The sequence below is a fragment of the Alexandromys fortis genome, unplaced genomic scaffold (assembly GCF_014885135.2).
Source record: "Alexandromys fortis isolate MF-2015 unplaced genomic scaffold, M_Fortis_MF-2015_v1.1 scaffold_19, whole genome shotgun sequence".
NCBI lineage: Eukaryota > Metazoa > Chordata > Mammalia > Rodentia > Cricetidae > Alexandromys > Alexandromys fortis.
The window spans coordinates 15561918-15577617 of NW_026067890.1; the positions used below are offsets into that span (position 1 = coordinate 15561918).

The 15700-nt window shown below is 36.8% G+C and overlaps 1 protein-coding gene across 4 annotated transcripts in view; it reads left to right on the forward strand.

Annotated features, from left to right (window-relative positions):
• The window catches only part of Tbck (TBC1 domain containing kinase), a 124157-nt gene that overhangs the window by 56471 nt on the left and 51986 nt on the right, over positions 1-15700 (forward strand). For all 4 annotated transcript variants that reach the window (XM_050132563.1, XM_050131122.1, XM_050131851.1 and 1 more), the window contains exons 21-22: positions 9758-9794; positions 10941-11102. In XM_050132563.1, the coding sequence (XP_049988520.1) occupies positions 9758-9794; positions 10941-11102 (199 nt within the window). The remainder of the gene's footprint in view (positions 1-9757; positions 9795-10940; positions 11103-15700) is intronic.

Below are 15700 nucleotides of genomic sequence, written 5' to 3' on the forward strand. Positions count from 1 at the left end.
TTTTTTTTTTTTTTTTTGGTTTTTCGAGACAGGGTTTCTCTGTGGCTTTGGAGCCTGTCCTGGAACTAGCTCTGTAGACCAGGCTGGTCTCGAACTCACAGAGATCCGCCTGCCTCTGCCTCCCAAGTGCTGGGATTAAAGGTGAGCGCCACCATCGCCCGGCTAGATTGAGTTTTATGGTTGGAACTGTAGCGTTGTAAAGGAAATGACTGCTACATTAAGTGGTGGTCTTCTGCTTCAGAGAGGACAGAGGATAATAGTGACTAAAAGTTCAGATTGAAACGAGGATTAATTATTTTCAAAAAACTTAAATTAGCTAAAATATACTCACAACTCAAAGAAAAGTAACATCATTTCAAAGTCATAGACTGATATAAAATATGTACACTAATATGAATGAAACTATACATGTAGTTTGATCAAAATCCTTAATCATATTCATGAATATAGGTGTTAGGAAAACATCGAAGGAAAAATATTTAGCTTTGTTTTAGTAAACTAAAAAATTGAATTCTAAATGACTTAAAAAGTGGAAAACAAAACTATTAAACAAAATACTGTTAAAACAAAATGTGAGTATACATTTCCTGTATACTAGTACTGTTCTCCCCTCTTTAAATATAATGACTTATCAAATACTCCAAGTTTATAAGCAATAACTTAAGTATTTATTCATTATGCCAATTTGGGAAGGATAAGAAACATGGAAATAAAACTTTAGGTAGTAACAGAAAGATTATCTTATGAAAAATTAAGTAGAAAATCCACTTTTAAACATTTTAGTAGTGTTTTATATAATTTTAAGGGGAAGCTAAAATATGCATTGATTTTGACATTGAGTCAGGAATCCTTTCATATTTGAAACTTGATTTGATCCTAATTCAAGTTTATAAATTAGCCTATTGCTGTTTCCTGGACACTACCAGAAAACTCAGGACTCAGATAAAGGGTTTTCCCACTCCTAGCAGCTTGGACCTCAAACTATGTTCATTTTCCCTTGCTGACAAAGCAGATCCTAAAGGGAACTCCACTGAGGGCCCTGGGGACACTACATGATCAATGGACGGTAGTACAAGACAGGCACCATGGTTTTAGTGAGCTACCCATGTTTCCTGGGCAGTGGGCCTGTCTTCCTGTAGTTCCTGGAGGGGGCTTCTGCAGATTTTATCTATTTTGTAAGGCCATTTTTTTTTGAAATGCAAAAGCAAGATTTATCAGCATGCACAAGTACAAACTGATATCTTGTTAGCTCAGCAGTGAGAGGAGGTACCCCACCCTTCTAGGGAGCATTATTTAAAGGCAAAAACCAGGAAAGTTCCATTAGCAGGGTTTGGGGTAATGGTTGAATCCTGATTGCCTTGTGCCTAGGGACTTTTCACAATTTTTTTTTTTTTTAAATCTCACCTTCACCTGTTGCTTGTCAAGTTTTCTTATCAGCTGACATGGGTGGGGACATTCTACAGTTATCTGTACTTTCCAGATGGCTACCCAACAGGTAACAACTATTGCTCCTATTAAACTAGATTTAAACCAACCCTGGCTGGCCTCGCCTTCTCTTTTCCGCTTTGCCAGTCCTCTAACTTTAGCCATGTTGTCTTTGATTATTCCCGAGTGATCTGTGAAGAAACAACATTCTTCCCCTAGCACTGCACAGAGCCCACCCTGCTGTAAGAAGAGAAGATCTAATCCCGCCCTGTTCTGCAGGACTACTTCCACCAGGGAAGATAAGGGCTCCTTTAGGTGGGAGATGGATTTTTCTATGTGCTCTATATCCACATCTTTTTTCTTTTTCTGTTTTTTGTTTTTGTTTTTGCCCTCACCCTTAGCCCACTTTTAGGCGCTAGCCTGGGGGGATTGGGTATGAGAATCTCAGCACTGGTAACCCAGAATCAATAATTCATATGTGTGTGTTTAACAATAATAATTGAAAAAAGTCATGAATTTGAGAGAGGGTGGGTAGATGTATAAGAGTAGGGATGGAGAAAATACTATAAATAGACTGTTGATGAAAGTTAAAATTTTAAAAGTAAGTTAGCTTTTTTAAGGAACAAAATTTAACCTTGTAACCATATTTGAAGTTTTAAATGTAGGGCTCTTTGACACTGAGTAGTTGTGGGTGGTGTGTGATGAGATGGGGAATTTTTCTGACATTTCTAATCATATCTTACTTGCATTTCAGGAGCATGTATATTCAGCATTCTTTTTTTTTCCTCTTCAATTATTCTACTTAGTATTTTTCCTTTAAAATTACTTCTGAGAAAATTGGGACTAAGCCTCTAGGAATATTGTGAGCTAGGATTCATCTACATGAAGAGTGGGTTCAGTGATAATGAGATCCAAAACTGAGTTCCCACTCAAGAACTAATCCTATCAAAGCAAGCCTTCATTAATCCCCCACCGCTGAAATGCAGCTCCTCTTGCAGGAGAGATTGTGATTTCTGGCTCCCTTCCCTTTGCTGTGGGTCACAGAACTGTAAGCACAGAGCAGTGCTGAAGCTTAAGTAGCTGGATATTGTGCGCCAATGTGATGCTTAGATTATCTAAGTCATGGCAGTTATGTGGTTTACATATAAATAGAGTAGGTAATGTGTATTTTGAGAAGTTGGGGCCAGAGTGATTTTTATCATTCTTTCTTGATGCATTTCTGCTTCTATAAATATACTGGGTCCTTAAAAATGAAAATAGGAAAGCGTGCTTCCTCATTCTTAAGGGAACAGTTTTTTTCCCCCTACAGTGTTCAGAATAGCATTCAGCTTGCCGCTTATGAACACCTGTAAGGTGGCCATTAAGAGAAGTGACACTGGCTATCTATCTCTCAGTAGCTTGTGTCCTTTGATCATCCTGTCTCGGTTGAAGATAACACTAACAAATTCGTTGATACAGTGGTTAAGCATCTTCACTTAACTGCAGGTAATAAAAAGATGCTCACACTACTACTAATTTTCTCCCTCTTTAAAAGCTATCATCTTTAGCTGAGTTTCTATATGTCAACAGAAAGCACAGAATATTTTTAGTTCCTTCATTTTTTTCCCCCTGGCCTTTAAGAAGTTTTAGCTTTTAGTCCTAAGAGACTACTGACAATGAGCTTTTGTTTGTTTGTTTTTATCAAAACACATGGCAGGAAATATAATACTTTGTTTATAATTATATATAATTATGTTTTATATATTATTATTAATTAATAATTAATATTAATTGACAATTAATATTATTGATATTATATATTAAACAAATTATAATTTATTATAGTTAAATAAATATGATTAATAGGAAAATAATGCTTTGTTTAGAATATCAGAAGGTAAGATTTCCCTTGTAGAATATCTGCAGCTTTAAAGGGTGTTTTTTTGGTGTAGCTGCTGTGATGAGACTGCTTATGGCAGTTGAATGCAAATAACTTACTAGCCTATATTTCATAGTAAAGCTTGATTGCTACCTTGTGGAAAGGGCCCAAACCTTAGACACCAAAGGCTTATATTTCTACCAGGGAAAACAAAATAATAGTTTAGTAGCTTTTGTTTAAAAGAATGACTTGTAATTTAAATATCTAACAAGTGCTGTTCAGTAAATCCTCAATTGAATACCAGATCTGCAGTGTTTCTGATCCAATGTATGCTTATAGTGTTGAAGGACAAGTAAAGGAAAACAGAATGATTTTTCACAGCTATTCACAACTCAGGGTCACTGTGTGTTCATAAAATTCATGATAAGTCCCAGGAGTTTAGTGTATGTATTTCATTGATCAGATACTTTGGAGCCACGTAGACTGATAACAACTAGCTAGGTGTCGTGGTATAAGCTCCTGGGGGTCTCAGGGGTTCAGGACAAGATCTGGGCTCTATCAAGACAATGTCATGAAAAAAATCAACAAAACAATAATAATAACTTGTTAACTAAAGTTGTGTATTTTAAAAAATTGTTTCCCGCAAAATAGAAAAGTGTTATGTTTTATTTTTCTAAGTCTCTAAATAAAACAGCAGGGTTCTCATATCTACTTCTGCCTTCAGATTGTTGCTGCTCATTGTTCTGGTTACAAGCATTGTTCTGGTTACAGCCTTAAGCTGACTTGAAATATACTACCTAAAACTATATCAGTGAATTTTTTATCCTATGTTCCATTACAGTCCATTAGTTTGTCTTGGATTTTCAATGTCTTTCTCACCCATGCATGATGTTGTAATGTTATGTGTCTGCAACTTGGAACATATTGGTTCATTGAGTTTTCATATTTACCAACTATGAAACATTTCATTATTCAAAATCCATAATAATCATATTTGTTTAATGGCATCACTGATTATATAACAAGTCATTAAATGGTTAGGGAGGTAACTCAGAGGGCACAGGGTTTGGTGTGCAACCAAGAAGTTCAGAATTTGAGTATGTTTCTCTGTGGAGGGATATGTGCATGTGTGTATGGGGGGTTATATTTGGTTTCTTTTTTTTTAATAAATAACCAGTTTATTTTGGTGCTTGTTTTTGGGAGCATGCTGAGCTCATCACAGCAGGAAGGCAGGGTAGAGGCCCTCCTTTCTGGACAATGAGAATATGAGGTAGAAAGGGTTTCGTTGTATGTCCTTGACTGTTCTGAAATTAGCTCAGTAGAGCAGGCTGGCCTCAGAGTCCTAGAGATCCACCCATCTCTGCCTCCTGAGTGCTGGGATTTTAATCTGTAGACTTGGACCACCACCAACTAGTATGCACAGGTTCTTATGGAGGCCAGAGGTGTTGGTTCCTCTGGAACTTCAGTTACAGGTGGTTTTGAGCTGCCTAACATGATGCTGGAAACAGAATTCACGTGCTCCCTGAAGGACAACATACTCTTAATTGTTAACCCATCTTTCCAGCCACTTTTATAGTATTATAATCCGTATCTCAATCTCAACTCAAATGTTTCTCGAGGTAAAGGGCTTATTTTACTCATTTTTGGAGAAATAGTGACCAAATAGCTAAGCTTTAAAGCATTATTTCTTTGTCATTATTTCAAGTAAAAACAATGTCTCTTGAATAAAACCCCTTATGGTCCTTTATGTCAGGTGATTGCCCAGCTCCTCCTCACACTTCAGTGCAGAGCACAGTTGCTCCCAAGTCATCTCATGAGACATTAGTGAAGAACCTTAGAGTCATAACTTTACCCCCTTTACAAACATAACTACTACACTTTGGGGCCATTGTCTTGATTTCTGCTGTTTTATCCACTTGAACCCTTGCACTGTTAGCATAAATGTCAACCCAGTAAAAACAGTGACTAGAACACAGGATGCTACCCTCATTTTTTGAGAATTATATATCACACAGGCGAGGCAGACCTCACAGACTAATTTATTGTTATAAATCAATCCTGACATACTCTTTTCTTTCTCTCCCACACTTACTGCTCGCCACTCTCACCAGTGTTTCTACCAGGTGTCCTGGCACAAGAAAATTTCCTAGCCAGATGCACCTGATTCTCACCCTTGCTGGGTGAGATTGTGAGTCAGACAAAACTTTCACCACTCACCTAGTCTGGGGAATTATGTCATGGGAATGCAAATTGGACCAAGATAATTTTAGAGTAACAAAATTATTTTTCTGTTTTTCTGTTTTCTTGTCACTCTTGTGTTTTTAAACACGATTACACATAACTTATTGGTGATAATAAAATAATTGCTATGTGACTAAAATTTCACAACATAATTTAAATGAGATAATAAATACTTTAAGAAAACATTTATAGATTTGTAGAAGGTGACATATCTATAATTGCAAGAGCTATATTCTATTTTTCAAATAATATATAACACAGAGAAGTATTTATGAGTCCACTGGCTTCTGGTTTTGCCTGTGTTAGTTACACAGTACAGAGAACACTGACTAAATGTCAGTTCTTGCTGGCTGTTGCTAGGGGGCAGCATTTACTTAGCTACAGACAAGTCCATTGCCAAATCAGGCTTGCATCTGATCCGGAGAATACTCTGAACATAGACAACATATTATTGATTTTTTTTTTTTGCTTCTAACTTGAATAATCATGTATTTTTGTGTTTCTAATGAAGCATTTCAATACTTAGAGTCATTAAAAATAAAATTTACTATTCAAAAGTATCTTATTCCAATATCTTTATGTATATTAGACTATTTTAAACTATACTAATAGTTTGAAAAATTGTTTAAGACAAAGGATATGAATTAAGCTGGGGCCTCATAGAACAAGTCTGTCATCCCAGCTACTTGGGAGGTTGAGGCAAAAGATTCAAAAGCTAAATGACTTACCTTTGTTAAAGAGGGTCTTGGGTTTGGAAGCAGCCTACACAACTTAGTGAGATAAGTCTGAAAATAGAATGTTAAAAGAAGGCTAAGGATATATTTATGTCACAATGCTTTACTGGCTTTGAACTCAATATCCAAGTCCAAAACACCCCCTCAAAAAATAAATTAAAAAATAAATATTTTAAAATTAAAAAATAATGTAGAAACAATAGGAGAATTATGTTTCACATAGTATCATTATATTTTCCTGGTCTTAATTTTATCGGTAAGAAGTATCTGGTACTAGTAACCTTACCTCAGGGTCACTGAGTTATCTTAAATATGTTAATTGAATCTGGATTATCACTGTTCTAATAACATTGGAATAAGTTTCACTCTCCTAATTGTAAACACTTTAAAAGTAAGTGTTATTGAAGTATGTGTCTTATAAAGTAGATTTGATGATGCTTCCAATACTCCTGCTATTTAATATCAAAATATTCTTCGCAATAGAGGAGTTAGAGATTGGGTCCTTTCCTCATCCTTTAATGCTTTTTTGAACACTTCTCAGGAAAGTAGAATCTTAGGAGTATTTGGTTTTAAATTCTGGATATCTCCATTTTGTATTACCTTCATTGTTGAAACTGATAGTTCAGTGCCTGTTAATACTATGTATTATTCTCTTCCCTGAATACATTAAAGGGTAAAGACAAAAATCTGTGCCTTCATATTTTTGTGGAACTATATGATAAAAGATAAATAATGGGTCTGGAGAGGTAGTTTGGTAGTTAAGAGCTCGTGCAGAGGGCTCAAGTTCTTTGTTCAGCACCATATGGTGGCTCACAATAACTCCAGTTCAGGGGATTTGACTCTCTCCTCTGGCCTCCAGGTACTTGGACAATATACATATTGAGAAAATTCTTATACATAAAAATTTTAATATATACCAGAGATGGTGAAGGAATCCACTGTAAATGGAGCCCAATGAGCAAATATGAGGTCACATGACAGGAAATGGAGGGAAGAGGACTTCTAGTGTTATGGATACATCATCACCACTGGCTTTATTTTAGCACCCAAAAAAAAAAAAAAAAGGATTTTCAATAGAATAGTGACTCCCATTGTAACATCGCAACAAGATCGTTCTGACATCTTAGTGGATGAAATCCAAGAACAGAGAAGGACAGAATGTCATAGGTTTGTTATAGCTATGGAACAAGAAGGGCATGAGATATGGCAGCTTTAATCTGGATATTAGCAATAGTGGTAATGAGGAATTTTCACTAGTCACAGATAAGTATTTTGAAAGTAGGACAGCAAGACTGCTGGTGGCAGATACATGGTGTTTAAGAAGAGAGGAGTTCTGAACAATTGCAAAATTGTTTTTGTCTTAGCAAGCAGAAGGAAAAGGTGCTCTTAACCGGATGTAGAAATATATGTTTAGAGTACAGAGTTTGGAGGAAGTCTCAAGAGTTCAAGTGAAGATAGATCGATGGATGGATGGATGGATGGATGGATGGATAGATAGATAGATGGATGGATATAGATGATAGATTAGATAGATAGATAGACAGACAGACAGACAGATAGATGATAGATGTTTGACATATACACTGAGATATAAATAGGCATTTTGAAATGTATGTTTAGAATTTATGGGAGAGGGCTTGGGGTAGAGTTGAAAATATGCCAGTGTTCATACTACAATTAGTATTTGAAGAAAAATAGAAAAAAATAAAGTTTCTAGAACCCAAACTGTAACAGTCCTGCATTTCAAAACCAGAAGGATGAAAAAAATTAAGGGGTGGGGGAGCAAGCAAACAAACTAACAAAAAGTGGATAATAAGAAGAAAAATAAAAAGTTAGAAGAAAGAAAAGAAGGTGCATATGTTGTCTTGAAGCCAAATAAAGAGAAAATGTGTTCTCATAAAGTGGGAGGGGTCAACAATGTCTGACCTTACTGAATGGTTTAAAAAAAATAAAGATTTAATAGCATGAAAGTCATCAATGTCCAGGACACAGTTTCTTTGGTGGGTACCGTCAATAGCCCAATTGGAATGAAATGAGAAACTACAAAATGAGTAAATGTTGCTCTTTACTCTTAGCTCCATAGGTCTTAGAACTATGACTAACCTAGTCACCCTATCCTGTGTGTCTGCCAACAGTCTTGGCATGTGTTAAGTGTTCAGTCCATGTTTGTTGAATGAATGAATGAATGAATGAATGAAGAGTGAAGTAGCCTTTACCCACACATTACCATCTTGATAAAAGAAGTCATCAGCTTTTACAGCCTTGCCATTAATGCCCTAGCCACTACCTCTGCTGTTGTGCCACGTAACTACAAAGTATTTCAGTCTCTTTAACACATCTCGTTCCTCTGCATGCAGAACAAACACTTTATGTTGGATGATGAACAGAAGTGCTCAGAATGAATTATGCAAAGTGTAGTAGTAGCACTAATGAAATTTATCCAATGATTCTTAGTGACAAACAATTGACTCTCATCAAAATGGTCAGTGGTAATATAATTGATGCTATGTCCTTAAAATAAAGGTCAATGTGATTAAATCACCCCATGTCCTTAAATTTAAATTATGATACAGAATTTATACTTTCCTAGATTGCATTATTTTGTATACTGCACACTAATTGCTTTGAAGCCACATATCATTCTGAACTCCCTTTGTTACTTTTGCAACATCTCTGGAAAGAGTTCTCAGCCTGTCAGCTCAAGCCAGTGATGATGTGGAAATCAGTGATCATTGTTTTGTTATAGTATTTATATTATAATGAACTGGCCTTTTGATAGCATACATACTCTGTGTATACAATGCCAAGATGGCAGGCTACTCCCTCATAAATGTATAATTGATAGGTACAAGTAGGGTGTTTACCTAAGTAGGTAGTCTAAGCCTTTAATTGTAGCCTGCATTCACTCACAAATTATCTTTATTTTTAAGACTTGCTATCAATAGTCCAATCCAAGTTCAGGAACAGATGAAATGAAATGCCCAACTCAAGCAGAGAGGCAGAACAAAGAGGGCAGGTTTATTCTTCCTTCACCCCTTCTCTACAGGGTCCTCAGTGGACTGGGTAATGCCTACTCATACTGGGAGAACAGTCCACGTAGCACTTTTCAAAAGTTAGTTCCACCTGAAAACATACTCAGAGAGGCATCCCAAAATAATGTGTACTCACTTATCTGAGTATCCTAATAGTCTGTCAACTTGACACCAAAGATTAACCATCGTAAGGATCTTTAAAATCTGAAAAATAATTTTTCCATAGCTAAAACTATGCACTTAAAATATTTGTACTATTATTGCATTTGATTTGGCCATGGTCATAAGTATACTCATTGGAAAATATAATAATGTATTTGTGATAATAACTTTAGTTACCTGCATTTTTTCATGTTTTTTAGTGGAATATAACAAAACTTTTAAACCATTAAGCTTGGTGATGATCATTCTAATTATGCCTTTTCTGTTCTCTTTGTCCATGTCCTGTGCTCCTGGTCTGCTCCCAGCTCTACGCCATCCCTTGGTTTCTTACCATGTTCACTCGTAAGTACCATTTCTTACCATTTCCCCTTTAGTGTTACCTAAAGCGCCTCATTCTTCCTCAGAATTTAACGTTTATGAGAATATTAAGTAAATGTAATGTGCATCTTTATAAAATTCAGACATGATGTAATTTATAGACAGTGATTCCAAGTGTTCTGGCCTTGAAAGTTAAAAAGAACATTGGAAAGGAGTAAACTCTTCTCATGTCATACACAGCTTTATTTCTTCTTAAGAAGAGAATTCAGCATCAACTCTAGTATTTACAGCAAGCCTATGAGGCCAGTTTTCAACTGAATTGGCTTGCTTTCTAGATGTTCTTTATTAACTCGTGGTTTTACTCCCTAACTGGGACTCCTCTAGAGATTAATTATATATTATATGACTATGTCGTGCTTTAATGAGTTATAGTGTGGCTATAATGGAAGGGGACATCCATGCTTAAACGCAGTGCACATACATGAACTGACATGAAACAGTCTTCCTGCATGGACATAGAAAGATAGTCACAGTACTATTAAGTGAAAAAGAAGTTACTTTTTTAATTAATAGAATTTTGATAGGAATTTAATAAAGCAGTTGTTATATGATGCACAATGGAAATGTTATAGGTTCTTTTACAAATATAAACTTGTGTGGATAATGTTATTGAAAGTTCTGGGAGAAATTCTGAAATACACATAAATTGTTAATGGGAGTCAGAAAATATAATGTCTGACCAATCTGCTAACAGTTTACTAAAGGAAGCTGTAAAATTAATAGAATCAGGAGCTAGAGAATTGGCTGAATCATTAAGAGAACTCACTGCTCTTGCAGAGCACCAGTTTGGTTCCCAATACCATTATTGGGTGCCTCACAGCTCCCTGTAATTCACTCTTGAGGAGGTCTCATGTTCTCCATAGACTGACCCATAGACACTTGCATGTATGTGCATGTGCATATACACCCAAACACACACACACAAGCATGCACAAATAAAAATATTTGAAAAATTTACAGTCACGCATTTTATCAACACAGTTTAACACATTTGCTCTTAAACAACAGCCTTGACCTTGAAGTAATAATAGTCCTATATCTAACAGTGCAGCTATTTTATTTTTGAGAAATTTGGTTTTTGTTTAGATACATTTTTAAAACTTTCTACAGATGTATTTCCATTGCACAAAATTTTCCACCTCTGGGATACATTGCTACTTGGAAATTCCTCTTTCCCGTTCTGTATTGGAGTAGCCATCCTCCAGCAGCTGCGGGACCGGCTCTTGGCTAATGGCTTCAATGAATGCATCCTTCTCTTTTCTGACTTACCAGGTATGTGACTGAATGAAGCAATCACTAAATGCAATTTTGGCTGTAAAATAATGTGCTATCTTAGCAATTTGAGAAAATCATTCAGCCTTCAGAATCTCTTCTGCCCGGACCCTATTTTCACTGGCAGGACAATCAGTGCTGTTTGCTAGCCCAGGAATGCAGAAACTAATGTGGGTCATACTAAGCCACTGTGGATTATTCCCATCACAGTATTGCCACTAAAAGGGGAAAAGGTCATGGCTGTGGGGGAGTAACATATTTACCCTTTGCTTCGGACTCGGCCATTTATCTTCAGCTGATGGAGAGTAAATAAAGGCCACTCAGGAAGGTGTTTGAGAATGTGTTTATATAAGGGTGGTATTCACATGGAACTTTGCTCCCGCCTAGACACAGCTGCTTGGTAACAACTTGACAGTTTAAGAACAGGAAGCACTGTCCTTTTAGGAAAACAAGTCAAACACTATAGAAATACATTATGTAATAGAAGATAGTGACTAAGCTGTGTAAGGTATTCACAAGGGGAAGTTCCAAACCCTTGGGCAGAATGTTCGATGCAAAACTACGGAAGACAGCTATGATTTGATTCTTGATGCTGAAAAGATAAAGTTTATGTGGACTACCTAAGATGTAATATATCTATAAAGTTAGGAAAACTTATTTATGAATAAACTAAATGTTAAGATACAAAATTTGGGCTGAAGAAAAGACTCAGCAGTTAAGACGACTTGTTGATCTTGCAGAGGACCCAGATTTGGTTTCCAGCACTCACAGGGTGACTAACAACCACCTGTAATTCCAGCTCTAAAGGATCCCATGCCCTCCTCCTGCCTCTGTGGGCACCAGCACACATGTGGTGCACATGCAGGCATGCAAACAAACACTCATAAAAAATAAAATACAAATAAATACAAAAATTTTACTTTTTCACAGAAAATTTCAGGTACCATGATTTTTTGCTGGTTCTACTGCTGCCCTCCATATTTTCAGTCAGGCACAAGAGTGTAATAGCAAGAACAGTTAAAATTGTCCAAGATAAAGTACCTAAAACCAAACAAAAGACTAATGATCACAGGCTTGGAGGTTATATATTTATTAAGGCACATTTAAGAGAAATAAGGGCTGGTTGGTGGTGGTGCATGCCTTTAATCCGAGCACTTGGGAGGCAGAGGCAGGCAGATCTTCGTGAGTTTGAGGCTAGCCTGGTCTACAAAAGCTAGTTCCAGGACAGACTTCAAAGCCACAGAGAAACCCTGTCTCGAAAAACAAAAACAAATAAAAGAGAAATAAGGAGTCTACCTTTGCTTATGTTTAGTATATACTTTCTACTTACCACCTTTCTGTTAAAAAAGTCTTCATCCTTTAAGAGCAAAAATAATCAAATGCATTGGAATAATTTAAAATTCTCCCCCTTTTTTACAAATTAAAATATCTTCTAATTCATCAAATTTAATTAAAATAAGCTATTTCTTATATTAACAAATAATTGTTCTTATATTAATAAATAATAGGGTTTTATTTTTCAGTTGTTTTCTTGGTGATGGTGAAGAATCAAGGTTCTGTGGCATTTGGGAAGTTGGTCTAAATAGGAACAAAGAAGCAAATTTCACAAACTTAGAAGCTGTGTCCCGCATATGTTTTCTTGTCTCCCCCAGCTTGCCAAAGTAAAACAGGGGATGACTGATTAGGATTAAAAGAATTTCTTGGTCAGTTATAAAAATAAGTATATTGGAAATGCTGATTGTGCAGTTTTCAAATCAAGTAAACTGAGTTGCTTTCCTTCCAAGAATAAGTGTTCTCTTAAATGCTGGTGAAAGTGCCTGTGATAGTGTCTTGTGTGCAAATTAGTGACCACTGCTAACACAACTCCTACAGTTTTTAAAAACCTCTGAAGTTGGAAGGTTAGCATTCACACTTGTTCAAACCAAGTAGTTGAGAAGGTAAACTTCTTGAAAACAGGATGCTTTCTAAGGTCGTGAACTGCCCTGGTCCACTGCTGTTTTTCTTGCTCATCACTATTTATTGTCACTGTATATGATTCTTGTTCCAGAAAAACTAGTAAGAAATACATGACCTTCCTAAAGAAGCATAAAAGGTTTTGATACAAACTTTACCCTTAAGTAATCCATGTTTTTTATCATATTGTACTAGGGTGGAATGTTTTTCTCACATAGATTTAAAGAAATTTCATTTTTCAGCATATTGTATTCCCCGACTATGACTGAAATACTTTGGAAGTAGCCATGGGAAGCCCTAAAATTTGAATGCAGATACACACACACACACACACACACTAACACATTCAAAGTGTTAGATGATATAAATGTTGAGCACTTTTTGAAACAAATTGTTTTTCTCATCTACCTACAAACGATAGATGGGCTAACTGTATTGTACTTCTAATTTTAAGGGCTGACTCTACATTGAATTTAGCTCACTATGTTATCTTGCAGGGAAATCTCAAAGAATTTTTAAAAGTAATCAGAATGAATTAACTACAGACTGGGATGAACCAAGTTCACTATTCTAGATCTTATTCATAATAGTAGAGAACTCTTCAGTGGCGTGTTGTAAACAGAAAAGTCATCAGTTTTAGCTCCTTCTGCAAAGAATGTCCCAGTAGCCAAGTGGTTAAAAGTGTGGAACATGCTGCCAGGTCAACCTGGTTTGTTCATGTCACAGCATATTAGTTATGTGTACTTGCTAGTTTTATGTAACTTGACACACACAAGCATAATCAGAGAGATTGGAGCTTCAGTGGAGAAGATGCCTCCATAAGACCATGTCATAGGCAAACCTGTGGGGCATTTTAATAAATGGTTTAAGTGGGAGGGCCCAGCCTGTGTTGTTGAGAACACTCTGTTCAACTTAATTTCTCTTGAAATAGGCTCATTTCACACTGTCTTGGTAGGGTTTCTGTTGCTGTGAAGAGACACCATGACCACGGCAACTCATAAAAAAAAAATTTAAATGAGTGGCATACATACAGTTTCAGAGGTTTGGTCTATTATCTTGGCAGGACATGGCAGCATGCAGGCAGACATAGCGCTGGGGAAGGAGGTGAGAGTTCTACATATTGATCTGGAAGCAAAAGGAAGTAGACTGAGACACTGGGTGAGGCTTCAGCATATATGAGAACTTAAAGACCAGCCGCACAGTGAAATACTTACTCCAAGAAGGCTATACCTACTCCAACAAAACCACACCTCCTAATAGTGCCTTTCCCTGTGAGGTTATTGGGGCCAATTACATTCAAACCACCACATTCCGCTCTTGTCACCATAAGCTTGTAACAAAATGCATTTAGTCCAACTTTAAAAGTCCCCATAGTTTATCAGAGTCTGAATAATGTTTAAAAGTTCAAAGACCCTTTTGAGATTCATGTAATCGCTTGTCTATAATCCTCTATAACATCAAAAAACAGATCACATATTCTAACATATAATGGCACAGGATATACATTACCATTCCAAAACATAGGAGCAGAGCACAGTGAGGAAATACTGGACCAAAGCAAGACCAAAAACCAGCTGGGCAAACTCCAAATTCTGTATCTTCGTACCTGGTGTCAAAATGCTCTTCAGATTTCAATTCCTTTCAGCTTTGTTAACTGCAATACATTTTTTCCTCTTGGGCTGGTTCCACTCCCTGTTAGTAGCTTTCATTGGCAGGAATCCCATGGGTTTGGCATCTTCATCACTGGTGTCTCCAAGGCAATCCAGGCTTCAATTTCAGATCACACAGCAGCCTCTCTAAGCTTCCATTCAGGTATACTGCTGCCCTCAATGGCTTTCCTTAATCATGAAGGCAAATTCCATAGCCCTTTTCTTCTATCCTTAACTCTAGAACCCCTTGACCAGAGCTGCCAAATTCTCTGCTTACTGAGGCTGGAACATGACCCCCACATTCAATTATATCTTTTCCAGTTTTTGGTTTTCATTGGTTTCCTTCACTGCCTATGCTTGGCTGTCCTGAAACTGGATCTGTAGACCAGATTGGCCTCAAACTCAGAGATTCACCAGCCTCTGCCATCCAAGTGCTGGGATTAAAGGTGTTGCCACCACACCACACCACACCCAGCTCTTAGCAGAGTTGTGGGGTTCATTCACTGTCAAGAACTATTAGTTAGCAAGAAGCCCCTCTAATGTATGGACTTGAAGGGGGGTTCATGGGGCTAGAAGTGGGAAAGCACTGAGTCAGTGGAAGGAGGTCTCTCATTCTGCGTAGGTGACCTCAGACGTCCCTTTTAAAGGTCTCTGCTCAGTAAAAACACCCCCAGTAAAGGGGCTTGCACCTAGAATGCAGATATGTATAAGATGGGGCTAATACCGAAATGGTTAATTAATAACATTTTTAATTTATCTTAATACCTTTATTGGCTTTTAGTTTGCGTTTTGAATTATATACCGGTCATTTCTCTAGAGACTATGGTCTCCAGCTGACTGCAGTTTACACAGAGTTGATACAGTATGACTTGGTGGGAAATGTACGACTTTTGTAGGAGTGCTCATTTCGCTGACCTTCTGTAATTTGCAGTGGTGTTAATATTTTCTAACTACACTTGTAATAGCCCTTCAATGTATGTGACGTTAGTGTTCACA